This window comes from Hibiscus syriacus, unplaced genomic scaffold (assembly GCF_006381635.1).
Source record: "Hibiscus syriacus cultivar Baekdansim isolate YM2019G1 unplaced genomic scaffold, ASM638163v2 tig00110388_pilon, whole genome shotgun sequence".
Lineage (NCBI taxonomy): Eukaryota > Viridiplantae > Streptophyta > Magnoliopsida > Malvales > Malvaceae > Hibiscus > Hibiscus syriacus.
Window position 1 is genome coordinate 99,777 of NW_024062718.1, and position 17,421 is coordinate 117,197.

The window sequence follows — 17,421 nt, forward strand, 5'->3', positions numbered from 1 at the left end:
AGGGAACCACGCTAAAAAGCCAGCAGGCACAGAGACTGTAGTTTCTCCGTAGCCTATATATATATAAACTTCGATAGCTTCGGTTCGTATCATCGATCGCATTCTAGTAGAAGAATAGGACAGCGAGAATGCCAGCAATAAGTGGCCCTTCTGATTATTCACTAGAACCGCCCTGCCATCCTTGTCTTCAAATCAACGCCAAGGCAAGTCAATTCTTTTGTGTTGTTTAATCACTCATTACATTAGATCATTCAATTTCATTATCTTTTTTACTTGGAGAGAACAGGGACTTTTGTTAATGGGTTGATTTAGTAAGTATTGATGTTAATAACCAGTGAAAGCCCGATTCATTATGTTATAGTTTATTGTAGTTCTTTATTCAATTTGCATGAGAAAAAAATGGTGTCCAAATTGCTAACAAGATGAAGCTGTTTCTTTGCCTATTGAACTGATTTGGGCAAGGTCCAAAATGCCTCCTTTAATCCAAAGGATTGCCTTTTTCCTCCTTAAATTTTCCATTGCTACCTGAAAGGCATGACTTTGTAGGTTATATTATTCATGGATTAGATTTTCAATGAGTAATTCCTCTTGTTATAGGCATCTTTGGTGCAGGAGCCTTTTAATGCCGAGCCACCGCTTTCCGCTTTAGTTTCCTCTTATGTGACTCCGGTAGAGTTGTTTTACAAGAGAAACCATGGACCAATCCCTGTAGTTGATGACATTGAGAGGTTATATACTTGTTCTTTGTTCCATGCTATCACTTGCTTGAACTTTTGAATTTGGTTACTTCTCTTGGGGATTGTTACTGACTTCAAGCATTTGTTTTAGAAAAGCAGATATTGTGTTGATATAAGTGGTTTGATTGAAACTCCCAAAACGCTTTATATGAGAGATGTCAGGTGAGTGATAGTGATAGCATTGCTTATTGCATCAATTCAGTGTATGTTCCTTCCTTGATTATATTGTTCGATATGTTATTCTGCCTTTGGAAGAATGAAATGAAAGTTTCTGTTTGTCACTAACAGGATGCTGCTAAAATACAATGTCACTGCCACTTTACAGTTATGATTTGTTCCATAGATTCTGTTGGACTATGTAGCACTATGATCATTGCATTTGTTTACTGATTTGCTTTGGTGATTTATTCAGTGTGCGGGTAATAGGAGAACTGCCATGAGCAAAACCAGAGAAGTAAGAGGAGTTGGCTGGGATGTTTCTTCTATTGGAAACGGTTTGTTTTATGCATCTCGAACTTGCAATGAGTTTGTCAAATTTATATTTCATTTGTATGCACTTGTGCAATGACTTGCATATGGAATTGTGATTGAAAGAGTCAGCTTTATTTCTTCATGATTTCCTCCTAAAATATAAGAAACTTTTCATTGTATGTTCTCAAATTTTTTGTATCCATAATCACACTTCATATTACTGTATAGATGTTCTATTACATTTAGTTTTATATCGTCTTTATGAAATTTCAGCTGTCTTGGGAGGGGGGTGCCAAATTGGCTGATGTTTTTGAACTCATTGGAATACCAAAGTTAACCAGTTGCACTCGGTCTGGTGGGAAACACGTTGAATTTGTGAGCATTGATAAGTGTAAGGTAGTAAATTTGGCCTCTCGAAATTCACTCTTAACTTTTCTGCCATTCAATGGCTGTTTCTGTCAATACGAGAACATCATTCCTTATTCTGCCTTTGAAATAAACGTAGGAGGAGAATGGTGGTCCGTACAAGGCATCGATTCCGCTTACTACGGCCACAAACCCTGAAGCAGATGTTTTACTTGCTTATGAGATTAATGGAGAAGTAAGTAAACTTCTCTCATATGATGGTATTCTTTTCTACAATTTACTTTTGCTAACTTTCATGATCGGTGGTGGCAAAATGAACATGAACCTGAAAGCCTGAAAACAGTGAAGCCATCAGAGTCCTTGTTGACAAAAGAAAGTCGGACTATACGAAAATTTGTAGCGAATAACCGGAACCCCAAAAACCCACAACGAAAATGAACTGTACAAAAAAACCCCAAACTCAATAAGAATGCTAAGCAATAACTTGGTTAGTCCAACATGACTTGGCACTACCAACTCTCTTCATGATCGTTGATGTTTCGACAATCGGCATTGATGATGATGCAACTTCTTTATCTCGGTTAAGTATTCCTTTGTTTTCACCTCATAATGCAACTTATTTATTATCTGCTATCATGCCAAAGCCTCTCAACAGGGATCATGGTTTCCCATTGAGAGTAATTGTGCCATGTGTTATAGGCGGTCATTCCGTCAAGTGGCTGGATTCTATCAATATAATAGCAGAAGAATTCCAGGTTGAAGGATGTTTCAACTTCATTTTAAAACTGATTTATTGCTCTGTATTGCCATCTGATTGGTTTCATTTTACAACGTTGTAGGGTTTTTTCATGCAAAAGGACTACAAGATGTTCCCACCATCTGTAGATTGGGGTAACATCGACTGGAATACGAGGAAGCCACAAATGGATTCCCCAGTTCAGGTGTTCACTAGATTTTGCTTAGATTGGTTTACTCTTAAATTGCATGTTAATGTCTTAATGCAGGATATTTACCACCTTTACTTCCAAGTCTTCCAGTAATCCGAATAACTACGAAGACTATGATTTGACACACATTAGGATTCCGAGAAACTTCTTTTACATAGTAGTTTCAGTTGGTTCTGAATCAGTTGGGAGGATTCTATGCATCAAGAACCGATGTTTGATGCTGTGGTTCTCTTGTACTACAAACTGAATTTGCTTGAATGTCCCGACTAATATTGGTTTAATTCATTGTTGGCAGTCTGTGATTTGTTCTTTGGAAGATGTGCAGCCAATGAAACCTGGAAAGGTTTGTTCCGCTTGCGAGCATAGCTTTATAAATTCCGCGTGTGTAAATACGTTTATAAGGTGTCAAAATGTGATGCAGGTAACAATCAGGGGATATGCAGTGGCAGGAGGCAGCCGTGGAATCGAACGAGTAGATGTATCGATTGATGGTGGAAAAACCTGGATGGAAGCCACTAGATTTCAGAAAACCGGTATCTCTTACATAGCAGATCACATAACAGCGACAAATGGGCATGGGTGTTATTCGAGATCACAGTTGATATCCCACACATTACTGAGATTGTGGCCAAAGCTGTAAGTCACCTCTCATCCGATAACAACATTGCACTTTCCGAATTATTTTCACCACGCAAGGTTGCAGAATGAGCCGATTATTGTCCGATCATGAATTATATTTTCCAATGATGTGGCTCCTTCTCGGCTGCAAACGTCCAAACTGAAAAGGTGCAAGGTATTTGGAACCTAAGGGGGATTCTCAACACTTCATGGCATCGAGTTCATGTCCGCGTCGGCCACTCAAATATGTAAAATGAACTAATAACCTGGCTAGCATCCTGATATATGTGGCACACGCTTTACCGTTCGTATAGTTAAAAATAGTTCTGTTGGCTTTATTCGTGGTACTGTATTAATGGATTCTTTTGTATTTTCAACTAAGATTTTATGTAAAAATAAGAGTTCAAATTATATTTAAAATTAATTTTATGTGTCTAAAAAATTCTTTGCTCAAAATATATGCTTAACCTTTCTAACGTTACACCTTAAATTTTACTATTAACTTTTCGCCGTTAATTGAGATGCCGATATCATATTGTTCAAAAAAATAAAAATATTATTATTTTTTAGAAAATACCCAAATTTCTTTAAAATTTCTCTCAATTTTGCCGTTCTGAAACATAATCGTCATCAGTTATCATCGGTCACTGTTGTCATAGTCGTACGATTACCCATGCACTACTCCACTCTTTCCATACTGTTACCTAATCCCCTAAATCCCTAAATTAAGGGTGTAATACGTTTGATGCAAAGGTGCTGGTGGAATTGCCCAATTCCACGGATCTTTCAGCGGGGATGAAGGGGGTGGGGGTCTACGATGGGGGACACTGAGGAGAGGAATTTTTTTGAAATGTTTTTTAAATAATACTTTTTTAAAAACAAAAATTTCAAAAAAAAAAACATAATAATAACTCCTCATATAACAATATTTGAAACTATTAAACATCTAAAAAAATTTTATGCAACTAAAGTTTAAACCATCGAGGAAACATAAAGCTTTGCAACATGGTTCCTTCTAAAGATTTGCACGATTTCATAGTGTTATATGTGATCATTTTGGAGTATCTAAATTGTTGACTTCTTTAATAGGAAAAAAAAATCAAACTATAACTTCAGACACCCTCGGCACTTTTGTTTTATACCTGCGAAAAATATTTACATCAAGGGTAAATTTGGTAAAAAAATTATTGTTCTTACTTGCCTATGATAATAATCGACCAAATATAATAATTGAGCATTTTCAGTTGTCAATCGGCATTCATAAACACTGCATTTCCATGATATAAACCAAGAAGAAACATTGATGTCAAACCAAGAAAGCAGCCATGAATCTACCACATATAATTACAATTTTAAACAAAATAAAAACTTTCTTGCTAATTTCTACTTTTCTTAGGTAAAAAAGTTTGATGATATTTATGCCTAAACAAGCTACTTCCTTTTCTACATCCCTCCCAATTGCCATCCAACAACATTACCATTCTATTCCCATTCGAAGGAATGGGTCTCCTATTGATACATGAATTCAAATCAATGAAAGAACATACCAGGTGCCAATTATAGCTTCGGAACCATGGTTCAAATGCCTCCTGGTGCATCACTTCCAGCAGCTGGCTTGCGATTCAAATAGCGGATAACAGCATCTTCGACCCTGTTAGAGTCACCAAAAGAGAAACTTGATTGATCTTCATTCTTCACAAATATTATTATCACCATTATTGCTCTCAAAAGGTTTTCTATAAGAAATTAATTTAGAGAAAGCATGTGAATGTAATCCAATCCAAGCATGTGTAATATATACAAAAGAGTGGACTACTCAGACCAGCTAACAAATTTATCTCAAGTATTGAAAATTGTCACTCAAAATTTTTATGAGTAAATCTCAAATCTTAAACAAGATGCCGGTATGGATTAAACATATAATGACTGATTTGTCAGCTGTCTCCAGCAAAAGAAAAAAAAACAAGGAAAAATGATATTATCATTCATCAGTGGAATTTACTGAATATCTTAAAGTGAAAGGCTAGGTTTTAAACTTGAAGTAAATGATCCAAAATTCAACAATAACAACTTTATCTAAACAGAAAAATGAACTTACCATGGTTGGTTGAAGAAATCTGATTGTCGCTCTGTTTCAGCACTTCGACTAGCTTCCCCAGCTACCATTTTCACATCCAGGCTCTGAGACTCAATTAATGCATTAATAAACTCCACTGGTGATTGACTGAAACCTAAAAAGAATGCCCGCCTTCTACGGTGCTCATGAATTTTCCTTATGGCGCCACATATTGCTTCATCACAAGCCTCTATCTCTTTGCTCTTTTCTGCATTTGACAAAAGAGCAGACAGATCCCTCTGTATGGGAAAGGGCACATCCACTAACACATCATAGCATGCAGTCCCAACAGGACTATTCCCAGAAAGCTTGATCTTATGCTCCAAATGGATGGGTGGTGGAAGAGACAAATGCTGTGATATCTTCTGTGGAACCATGATAAATTTCACTTTTTCTTCCCCAAAAACTTTAAGAAGTGGCGGGTCACAATTAAAGAAAGACGGATCATTTGGGTTTTGAAGTTTTCTAGCCTTCACATAATGCCAAATTGCAGCAATAATTCTGGGGCGTGTGTCAACCTCAATACCAAGGACTTCCATCAAAGCTGAAGAAAGCTTGAACTTCTCTGGCACATAATTGATTTCCAACCTTATATTCACAGTAAACTCCTTATCCCCTTTTCTCTTCACCTCAAAACCTTCATTAGGGGTAGGTGATCGAGCATGCTCCCATATAATGATATGATTATCTGGGTATAGTCTTTGGTCCAGGGAAATTGTCACTCTCTTGAAGAAAGATGAAAACTTTGGGTATAAAGGGTTTGTTTTATGAACAAGCCCAGGTTGATCTGGATCTACTCCATCTTCTAGGATTCTCCCAATTATCTTCAGGGTCCACGTAGGAGGCTCTGCATTAGGCTTCTGCGGAATAGTCTTAATCTGATTAGCAAATGTGTTGAAAACATATATTCGAAGAGTTTTCTGAACACAAGGTGGATTCTTAAGTGCTTCCTGAATGTCAACTTTTTTCCTGGCTAATGTGGCATCAACACGTGACTCAAACTCAAGAAGCTGGGTATACAAAGCAGATTCGGGAAGAATTGCCGCCACTTGATCTTGTAGCTGTTTGTCAGGAAGCTTTTGCTTCTTTCTACGTGCAGCGGGTGTAAGTTCCATTGTTCTCAAAGGTGATATTGTGTTCATCATAGGGACGCCAGGAGGGTGCATGGGGGGCTTTTGAAGGATCCTCTTTGCATTTGCACCGCCAGGAGTAGACATGGAAGGCGAAGACGAACCTAAATTCCCAATGGCAGCATTCTGAACCTGGTTAAGGGACAAACCTTGAGCTTGTAAATGTACTTGGAGTTGAGCATGAGCCTGAGCTTTCGACTGAGCCTGAGCAAGGGCCTGAGCTTGGGATAGCTGATACTGAGCTTGAAAACCAGCACCGAGTTGTGCTTGTGAGAATCCAGGGTTTCCAGGCATAGGAGCAGGCACCATCCCCGTGTTACCAAAGGGTGATGAAGACGCCCCAAGGCCTTTTGGGGGATTATTCCCATTCATAGACATTAGTAATCTAATTCACCCGGAAATCTCAAATATCCACCAAGATCTAAAACATCCGCAACAAAGTAAATTGCAAGCTATATCAGCAAACATCCACTAACCAAGAAAACCCAAAGAAGCAATAATTCCCTTCAAATTAAAACCTTCAGAAGCTCAACCTTAAAGGGCACCTAAACCTCCCAAAAAAGCCCTAATTTTGCAAAAATCCCCCAGAGGCGCTGAATTTGATCTAAATTTTACCCCCCAAAAAAGCTTCTAATATGAAACAAAGGGAAAAATTAAGGGGAAACAAAGATGAAAACTGCAAGAAATGAAGAATTTGAATTACATTATGAGATTAAGGAAAATAATATAAACTTGAAAGAGAGAATTAGAAACGTTAAATTGAAAAAAAAGAAAGGAAACGAAAAAGAGGAAATGATCTTACGAAAGAGTGAAAAAGATTTTAAGCGTCTTTGGCTTTCCAAGATCAGCAGCTACACAGAGAGTTCGTCTCTTCTCTCTCCCAATTTCTTCCTTTTCTCTCTCATGTTGAGTATTTTTTTCCCCATTTACCAAACATCTATACCCGGGCCTGAATTCGAACCCGACCTAGAAAAAGGACCGGGCTCAGCCTGCTACAATATTACGGGTGGAGTTACCTACCGCATCTAAAACCCGACTTGGTTCATGTTTATTTAATGATATTAATGATTTGTTTCAAAGGTTTATTATAAAATTGGATAAATTACAGAAATGGACACTGCAATATAAATAAGTTTATATTTCCTCATTAAATTTTTAAAATTAACAAAATAATTACTAACGTTATTAGGTAAGGTGACAGATGATGTGATTTTTCTTAATAAATTATTTTTCACTAATAAGATAATTACGTGAAATCATATGACTTTTAAATGTATTATTTTTTTTACAACAGAAGTAGCTAATTTTATTTAAGTTGATGAAAATATTTAAAATTAAAATAAAAGTTTACAATTGTACTCGTAAACTAAACACGTAATTAAGACATTATTATATAATCATTGATACAAGAAACTGACTAATTGAGATCTTACACATACCACATAAGGAAAATGTGAAAAAATAATTTAAAAATTTCAACAAAAGATAAATACGAACAAATATAATTGCATCAACAAACGAAACACAACATGAGATTAAACTACTAAAAGACCATCGACAAACGTAAATCGAAACCAAGCATCGTGAGTAAACTATCTACGAACGCAAACATTGTATCTAAATCTAATCTAAAAGTCCAAAACAAGAAACATCAATATTGTAACAAATAAATATAATCTTGAATATATTATAAATTTTATTTTATTATATTTATTGAAAAATTAATGTGGAAATTAAACACTGCATGCGTGATTAATTTTTTTTATTAGTCAATAAATTTTGTTACTGAATACTAATATTTATTGGATCCAATCAAAACTTTTATGACCCAAAGCTTCTTAGATAAAATCACATAAAATTTAGCCCAAAACCTAATAGCCTCAAAATTAACGATTGCAAAATAAGCAAAGGCAATAGCATTCCCCTATCCACAAACTGAAGCTCATGCCTTCCAAAACAATGGCTGCTCCATTCTCAAACTTCATCTCCTTCCTTTTACCTTCCACTACACCTCCACCCTCCAAAGCTCCACCATTCAACAGACTCTCACTTTCTTCCCCAAAACCCAAAAACACTGCCCTTTCAGTGTCAGCTCAAGAGGATCAATCATCTCCATTATCCACTGAATTGTTATCTGTTATATCCCCTTCTCTTGCATATGCAAATACCCTTTTCTTCAGATCAGCTTATAATGTTCAGGTCATTGTGGATGACAATGAGCCTGAAGAGAGGCTGCTTAACAGGTTCAGAAGAGAGGTTATGAGAGCTGGCGTTATTCAAGAGTGTAAGAGAAGGAAGTTCTTTGAGAATAAGCAAGATGAGAAGAAACGCAAGTCACGAGAGGCTGCTAAGCGTAATCGTAGAAGGTAAAGGCCCCCTCCCCCTTTTTTAATGAAGAATAACAAAGTGAAAAAAAAGGAACTTTGGATATTTTTTCTTATGTTTAGCTTATTTTGTTTGGACTTTTGTTCAATTGAATAGCATTGATCTTTCTTTTAGTATGGAATTTTTGGGGGTTTTTTCTACTGTTGGGGTATTTGTGTCTTAGCCATAAAAATTGAAGCTTGTGTAGTTTTCTTTGGTTGAGTTGAGCATTCTCCATGTAATTGTCTTCCAAATCCAAATATAGAATGAAGACATCAAGATTGAGCATGTAGAATCGGCGGGTCCAAAAATATTTTTTAGATGGGCACTCATATATTAATCATTGAGTTTTTTTCATATGTGATGTGCATAAATAAAATTTTATGGTGGTCACCGATAGTAAAAATAATAATTAATATAAAGAAATTCAGATTCGTGCCCACCCTGGACATGCTTTGCATCCGCCACCAATGTAGAGTAGCTGTGTTCAAGAAAAGCATGTTTTCAAACCAATATGCGTATCATAGAGCATTATATCTCTATTCAGCTCTGAATCTCTGTGAATGTCTAGCATATTTATTGTTCTTGTTGAGTTTAGGATCAACGTTCAATCTATTTTTTTTTTTTTTTTTGCTGTATTCTTTGGTTAAAACTATGTTTCTTCAAGTAAATGCCAATGCTAGAGGCACCTTGTGTTCATCTTTAGTTGGTAATATCTGGTTGAAAATGATTAGTGATGGCTATCTTCTCCCATGCACTATAATTTAGGCGTCCTCAAGCAAGATTCTCAAACCTAAACAAACAAGAAGAATCTACAAAGAAGAGGGATGAAGATGATGAAGATAATTGGGACATGCCAGATGGAGACATTCCCTATTGATCACATTTTTCCATGCCTTTTATCTTCTAAATCTCTTTGATTCTTTAGGGGGCATTGTCTATTGTAGGCTGTCATTACAATGAACCTCGCCACTTGTGTTGCGGCTGTCACTTTTAACGTGTATGAAGTAAAGATTTTCATTCTTTAATCGAATCCAAGGCAGTTTGTCCAATACCATGTTTTCCCCATAGCTATATAGGAAGGTAATCAGTGGTAGATACATGTATGGAAGTTTGTATTCAGTTATGTTTTCCTTAGTTCTTTTTCCTCATTCTCACACCAAGTTGCAAAAGAGATTGCAAAATTCTTTTTCTCAGGCATGACAACATCATCGTCTCCGAAAATCTGTTGCAACAAGACAGCTGAAAAACGAGATATTGCTTGAAGCTTTCTCATGAAACTTGTTCGAGTTATTTTCGATATCGAAATTCTGTAATCCAGGTGCTTATGAAGGAACTGAAATTCATGGTTTCTTGTTTCACTTTCAACAACTTATTGATGCTTTCAGATTTACATAGGTTGCTTCCGTCTCCTTGATGTATTTTGCTACATAAGCTTGATATCTGTTCTGATGTGCTTCTAATATTGTTTACGTATAGATCATACTTATAAATGATGATTAAGTTTGTACTGAATAATAGTAGATGAAAAATTAACGGAGAAGAATTTGACTAGTTTACATGTTTATCTGAACCCAACAATTTTTTTTAATAATTTGGGATGATTACAAGCGGTATCAATTTAGAATCTTTCTTGGTCATTTATAATATAAACCCTACAAACGCATCAGCTCAAATTCTAACAACTTTTTTAAGTCTTAATTTACTGTAATGGAATGGGAAAAGTGTGAATCATTGTTGTTTTGTCTCTCTCTAAAGTTATCCAGACATTTTTGTTGGATACATCACAATTGGGCAAAACTTGTCCCACACCATGCATGCATATGACAATATTTCTGATGAGCCCACCATGATAAAGGTGACAGTCATGTGAATTTTGGCTACTCATTCGAAACACGCATGGTATGGTATATGATATAATATCACATGGCTGACAAAATTCGAGTCAAAAGCTCACCTCATCGAAATGTTTGAGCTTCGTTTCACTGAGGCGAATGTAGATATCAATTCCAATTCCAAAAGTTTTTGCAGAGGAATTGATGTTCGGACGCTCGTTGTATTTGAGTGTTAAGAGTGATGGATCCAGGAATATTTTTTAGGGTTAGCACATATATATTAATAATATAAATTTTTTTGTATAGGATAGACACAAATAAAATTTCAGGGCGAACATCTTCAATAAAATGAACTAATAATATAAAGAAATTTGGATTTCAGTGTCCACCCTAGACAAAGCTTACGGGATTAGGTGAAGGATATAAAATTTTTTAGTCAGGTTGGGTTGGCCGAAACCTGACACATGCACATCCTTGCTCACAATTTTAATACAAAGCTTCTATATTTATACACCCGAGTAGGGATGAAACTTAATTGAAATTATTCTTTTTTTGAAAGAGAAAAAAAAGTAAATACTTCAATATGTAAAATAAAAAGGGAAAGATTTCCCTTTTATAAAGATAACAAAGGGAATAAAATTGTTCAAAGGACGGTTATCAATCTCTCAACCACTCCTCAACCTCTATTTGAATTTGAGAGTGCATAAGACATGCACACATAATTTTGGAGTTCACCTATAAAAGAAAAAAAATAAAAATAAAAATTTAAATTTTATTAAATTTAATTTTTTATAATACTCATTACTTGATTTGATCAAATACTTATTATTTTTATAAATAATATTACTTGATATATAATTTATAAGTATCACATTCAACTCTTTTATGTTGTCGGTGTAGGAGCTCGGTGACATACCCTAACCATGGACTAAGTATTTTCCCATTACCTAAACTTTATGGGTAAAATACATAAATAATCTCCGACTATAATATATTATTTTATTGAGTCCTTTGATTATTTAAAGTTACAAAATCATCCCTCGACTATATGGCAGTGCTTTGTCAAGTCCTTCAATTATTAAAAGTTATAAAATAATCAATCGACTATTGATATGTTTTAAACTCGTCATTTTTCGTTAAAATATTGATGGTGTCTCAGTTGGACGTTAACATTCTAATTGAAATATGGAAAAAAAATCTATTTTAATGATGTCTACTGGCACCGTTATTGCTTTCAAGCACTGACTCAATTAGGGATGGATATGGGATCTGAACCCAACGGGTTATGATCTGATTAGATCCGATCATGTCGTTTTTTAAAGGTGATGTTCGGGTCAGGTTTGTGTTTAGAGTGAAAAAGGCCCAACCCGACCCAAAAAATATATAATTTTACCTTATATATTCATGCATAATTACAATAATACCCCTCTCTATATATTATATTTTCAATTAAATCACTATTTTTATTGAATAAAAGTATTTTTTTATTATTATTTTGGGTCGGATCAAGTTCAAATTTTATCTCAAAAAATCTGGTCGGGTTCAGGTTGAGTGGAGGGTATATATTTTTCGGGTCAGGTCGGGTCAGATCATGTGAAGGATGTAAAATTTTTGGGTCGAGTTGGTTTGGCAGAAACCATACCCAAACCCGACCCATGTCCATCCCTAGACTCAATGACATAAGTCATAATGTAAACAGAGACTAGGTCCACAAAATACAACTCAAATAGTTTCGCATTCATATTTTGATCGTATCCAGTGAGCATGTTAACGTCCAGTTCAGACGACCGATAATTTTTAATGAAAAATGATGAGTTTGGAACATATGAATAGTCGAATGACTATTTTATAACTTTTAATTATCGGGGATCCAACAAAATAATGTCTTATAGTCGAAGTATTATTTTATAACTTTCAATAGTTGAGGGACTCAAAAGGAGAACTCTATAGTAAGTGGACTTTTTATTTACTTTACCCATCTTTTTTCTTGTGACCGAAGATTAAAAGAAAAATGATTTAGAAAAACAAGGTGTTATAATTGAGAGGAGATTTCAGACCTGTCGTACCATATCTCTTACGATATTAAGCAACTACGAGTGTCAAGTAATTAAATTAATTAGGTTCTAGTTTTTCTTTTCCAATAAACTACGCAAAATAAATAAAATAAAATAAAGAATATTTGTATTCACGAGTAATCATCCAAATTATTCATCAATCGGTATGTTCAGACCAAAAAGGGTGTGGAATTTTCCAATTTCAATGTCTTCTTTAATAAATTATTTTTAATCATATGGAATCAGAGAGAACTTTGATTATATTTTGTCTTGTGAAAGCTTGAAGATGGACCGAACTAATAGTATTTAATTCATCATGTGATTCGCACTGCGCATAACTAATAATAATAAAACAACGAGGAAACAGTAGGGCGCATTTTAATTATGAACATTATCATTTCTCTATATATCCTCTCAACTGCCAGATCTGGGTCGGAATTAATGTTCATCTGTTGAAATAAAATTCAATTATACTATTTTTCTTATTAGGTTAGAGTAATTATATAGCAATATTTGTTTAAAATAATTTCAACTATTTAATAAAGAACACTTGCATATTTCTACAGTTAAAGTGTTCGAATCTAGAATTTCAACGAATAATAATCATCTTTTAACCGATGAAATCGCTTGGTTCATGTTTAATTATAATATTTAAATATTGTTCTTAAATATTTGACGGATGATGTTTTGACGAATTCTAGATCTTTTGGTGACGTTGTTAGTGAATTTGTAGGAGCAAAATATAACCTTATGTTAAAGTCGTATATGAAGACGATCGTATATATCATAAGAAAGATGTACAAATGCATAAACAAATAAATAGCAAAAAAATTATTAGATTAGTCGATAATAAATAATAATATCATTTTCTCGCAAGTGAAGGAAATTAAAATTTGCAAATTGCAAACCGATTTAATTTGATAAATGAAAAACTATATTGAAATTAGGATTTTCGGTTCCTTTCTGCAGTCTATTTAAATGATATAAAGTCAATCAAATATTTGATATGCCTAGACTTTATAAAATAATCACGTGGGCAATGAATTATTTTTTATATGACATCCACATTTATTGTATATTACATATTCAACTAAACGTATCTTCTAGTCCTCAATTTGATTGATCAAATGGTTCAGATGTTAACGTTTGTGAACGAGTAAATTGGATTTAAAAAATTATTCTCATCTTTATAATATTTAATCTGAATTAATCAATAAATAATCAGATATCAATGATTAATTAAAAAATATTTTACCTTGATTTTGGAGTTCTTACGGTTAGCAGTAGAGACATTTCGATCTATTTTGATTTTATTTTTCTGGCTTTTGTGTTATTGTTTCAGATGCTTTTTTATTTATTTTAACTTTCTTTATTTCTTAAATAGATTTTTTTCTATTAATAATCAATTGATATAATGATATAATATAATAAGATATTAGATTTTTTAGTCAATATCAAAGGTTGAAATTTTAGTATTATGAATGAAATAAATTATATTGAGAAAATCATCTTTATAATAAATTTATATAATATTTAATTTAAATTAATCGATCAATATATTAAATTTATAATATTAATGGTTATACCAAAAAATAAGCTGTTTGATTGGTTGACTCCGTTATCATCTTCCTACAGAAGTGGTGCCCTCAAAATGTTTCCTCCTACATTTTAGGTGGCGTTTAGTTCGTTGGAATGTTTATGAGAGAATTAGAATCTGTGAAGGAATTGGAATCTATAGGAATTGAATCCAATTCCATATTATGTTTGGTTCGCAGACATGTCAGATGAATTTGATTTCAGTAATGTAAAATGACAGAATTACCCTTCTTGTTTTTTTGCTTTATTTTAGTTTATTTTATAACTTACATGTAGTAATATATTATAAAAATTAAAAAAATATTAAATTTTCATTTTATTGATTGATTATTCATTTTAATAAATTATAAAAATCATGCTAATAAACATTATAAGTTAAAATCATCGCAATCAAAATATGTTAATAAGTTACCAAAAGATATAGCAATATTTCAATACATTCTAATCGGAGTATGTTAATTAGTTACCAAAAACTATTTTTATTTAATATATGAATTAGAAATTCGACCCGACACGACTCAAAATACTAAAAAAATATTTGTATTTAATAAAAACATTGACTTAATTGAAAAAAATTATATATAGAGGGGTATTATTGTAATTATTCCTAAATATATAAGGTAAAATTATATTTTTTTCAGGTCGATCTGGTTTTTTTCACCCTAACCGAACCCGACCCGAATATCACACTTAAAAAAATCCGACCCGACTCGACCCGAATATCACACTTAAAAAACCCTACCCGAACAAAATAAAGTTTCATTCGACCAGACCCTACCTGAAATAATAAAAAATTATTTTTATTTAATAAAAACAGTGACTTAATCTGACCCGACCCGAATTATATATATTTTTGGGTCGGTTCGGTTTTTTTAACCCTAAACCCGAACCCGACCCGAATATCACACTTAAAAAATCCGACCTGACCCGAACAAAATAAAGTTTCATCCGACCCGACCCAAATATATTAATTAGAAATCCGACCCGACCTGAAATAATAAAAAATTATTTTTATTTAATAAAAACAGTGACTTAATCCGACCCGACCCGAATATCACACTTAAAAAAAACCCGACCAAACTCGACCCGAATATCACACTTAAAAAACCCGACCCGAACAAAATAAAGTTTCATCTGACCTGACCCGAATATATGAATTAGAAATCCAACCCGACCCGACCCGAAATAATAAAAAAATATTTTTATTTAATAAAAACAGTGACTTAATCCGGCCCGACCTGAATTATATATATTTTCGGGTCGGTCCAGTTTTTTTCACCCTAAACACGAACCCAACTCGACCCGAATATCACACTTAAAAAAACCCGATCCTACCCGACCAAAATAAAGTTTCACCCGACCCGACCCGACCTGAATATATGAATTAGAAACCGATGCGACCCGAAATAATAAAAAAATATTTTTATTTAATATATGAATAAGTTACCAAATGATTGATGAGGGTAGTATGGTCAAATTTCAATTCCATCCAACAAGGAAATTGAATTTCATCTATTTTTTGATGGAATTCACTTTCCCTCATTTGATAGAACTGAATTCCATCAGGAATTCCAATTCTTTTGAAAAACTTGAACCAAACATGGAAAGTGGTGGAATTGGATTTCAATTCTCACCAATTTCAAGAGATTTCATCCAACCAAATGCCGAGAGGTTGTCTCTTATTTTTAAAAATAAAAATATAATTTATTTTTTAATTCTTCAAATCAGGTGGTTGAGAGTTGCCGGCTTAAGTGGTGTTGTCAGATTTTGAAAATTATTTAATATAATATTTTTTTATATCAATTATAAAAAAACATAATAAGACTATAAGGGTGCGTTTGGTTCACGGAATGTAAGATTACTAGTGGGAATAAAAGATTACACGAGAATAAGATTACTGGGAATGTTGTATTTTGTGTTTGGTTGGTTTAGCAGAATGTAAGATTATCGTGTTTGGTTAAAGGAATAAAAGATTATTAGAATGTATATTTGACTAAATTGTCTTTATTATATATTTGTATAATATTACAAATTGTAAAATATTTATATATTTTCTTTAAAAAATTAAATTTATAATATTTATATAATTATTAAAAATATAAAAAAGGTTTAATGAAAGGGTAAAATTTTTTTAACCTCTGAACTTCATATCAAATTTTAATTATAGATTTTTTTTGTAAATCTAAAATAATTTAAGAATAAATTTGTAATTTAACATTCGTAGAATTTTTATTATTCAATGACAGAATAATGATATTTTTGAAAAAAAAATTTAAGGGCATTTTAGTCCAAAACGCCGGTAATGTTACAATACCTAAGGGAAGGGAGGTAATGACATTCCCGGTAATATACCCCAAAAAATCTACTATTGGTAATAAAACATTATCGGGAAAGAGATTCTCGCCAACCAAACATGGGAATGTGGGATTCCCATCCCATAGAATCTCACAATCCTTGAAACCAAACACCCCCTAAGTATAAATGAGAAAACACAATTGAATTCAAATTTGGGTAAAACACTAAGGGGGTGTTTGGATAAGAGAATGTAGGATTCCTATAGAATGAAATTCACATTCTCCGTTTGGTTAGCCCAGGAATTCCATTCCTGGTAATGTAAGATTATCAATAGTAGATTTTTTTGGGTATATTACCGGGAATGTCATTACCTCCCTTTCCTTAGATATTGTTGGATTACCGGCGTTTTGGACTAAAATGCCCTTAAATTTTTTTCATTCAAAAATATTATTCTTGAATAATAAAAATTCTACGAAGGTTAAATTACAAATTTATTCTTAAACTATTTTAGATTTACAAAAAAAAAATCTATAATTTAAATTTTATATGAAGTTTAGTGGTTAAAATAAAATTTTACTTTTCATTAATTTTTTTATATTTTTAATTTTGTAAAAAATATATATAAATTTTATGAATTTAATTTTTTTAAAGAAAATACATAAATAATTTCTAATTTGTTAAAAAATAAATATATAATAAAGACAATTGGGTCAAATATACATTCTAATAATTTTTATTCTTTAACCAAACACGGTAATCTTACATTCCTGCTAAGCCAACCAAACACAAAATACAACATTCTCAGTAATCCTATTCTCTGGTAATCTTACATTCCCACTGATAATCTTACATTCTGTGAACCAAACACACCGCTAATAGATATATCCAAAAA

The 17,421-nt window shown here is 33.1% G+C and overlaps 2 protein-coding genes and 1 pseudogene across 2 annotated transcripts; 2 read left to right on the top strand and 1 right to left on the bottom strand.

Annotated features, from left to right (window-relative positions):
- The first annotated feature begins 28 nt into the window (after positions 1 to 28).
- LOC120123038 lies at positions 29 to 3,229 on the top strand (annotated as a pseudogene).
- Positions 3,230 to 4,396: 1,167 nt separating this feature from the next.
- On the bottom strand, positions 4,397 to 7,330 carry LOC120122846 (SWI/SNF complex component SNF12 homolog). The gene is made up of 3 exons (XM_039141894.1): positions 7,188 to 7,330; positions 5,238 to 7,061; positions 4,397 to 4,790 (listed from the first exon to the last, which is right to left on the bottom strand). The coding sequence occupies exons 2-3, from the start codon at positions 6,761 to 6,763 to the stop codon at positions 4,718 to 4,720; spliced, it is 1,599 nt and encodes a 532-aa protein (XP_038997825.1). The 5' UTR covers positions 6,764 to 7,061; positions 7,188 to 7,330; the 3' UTR covers positions 4,397 to 4,717.
- Positions 7,331 to 8,282: 952 nt separating this feature from the next.
- LOC120122975 (30S ribosomal protein S21, chloroplastic-like) lies at positions 8,283 to 9,771 on the top strand. Its single transcript, XM_039141997.1, has 2 exons — positions 8,283 to 8,751; positions 9,518 to 9,771. The coding sequence occupies exons 1-2, from the start codon at positions 8,330 to 8,332 to the stop codon at positions 9,627 to 9,629; spliced, it is 534 nt and encodes a 177-aa protein (XP_038997928.1). The 5' UTR covers positions 8,283 to 8,329; the 3' UTR covers positions 9,630 to 9,771.
- The last annotated feature ends 7,650 nt before the right edge of the window (positions 9,772 to 17,421 follow it).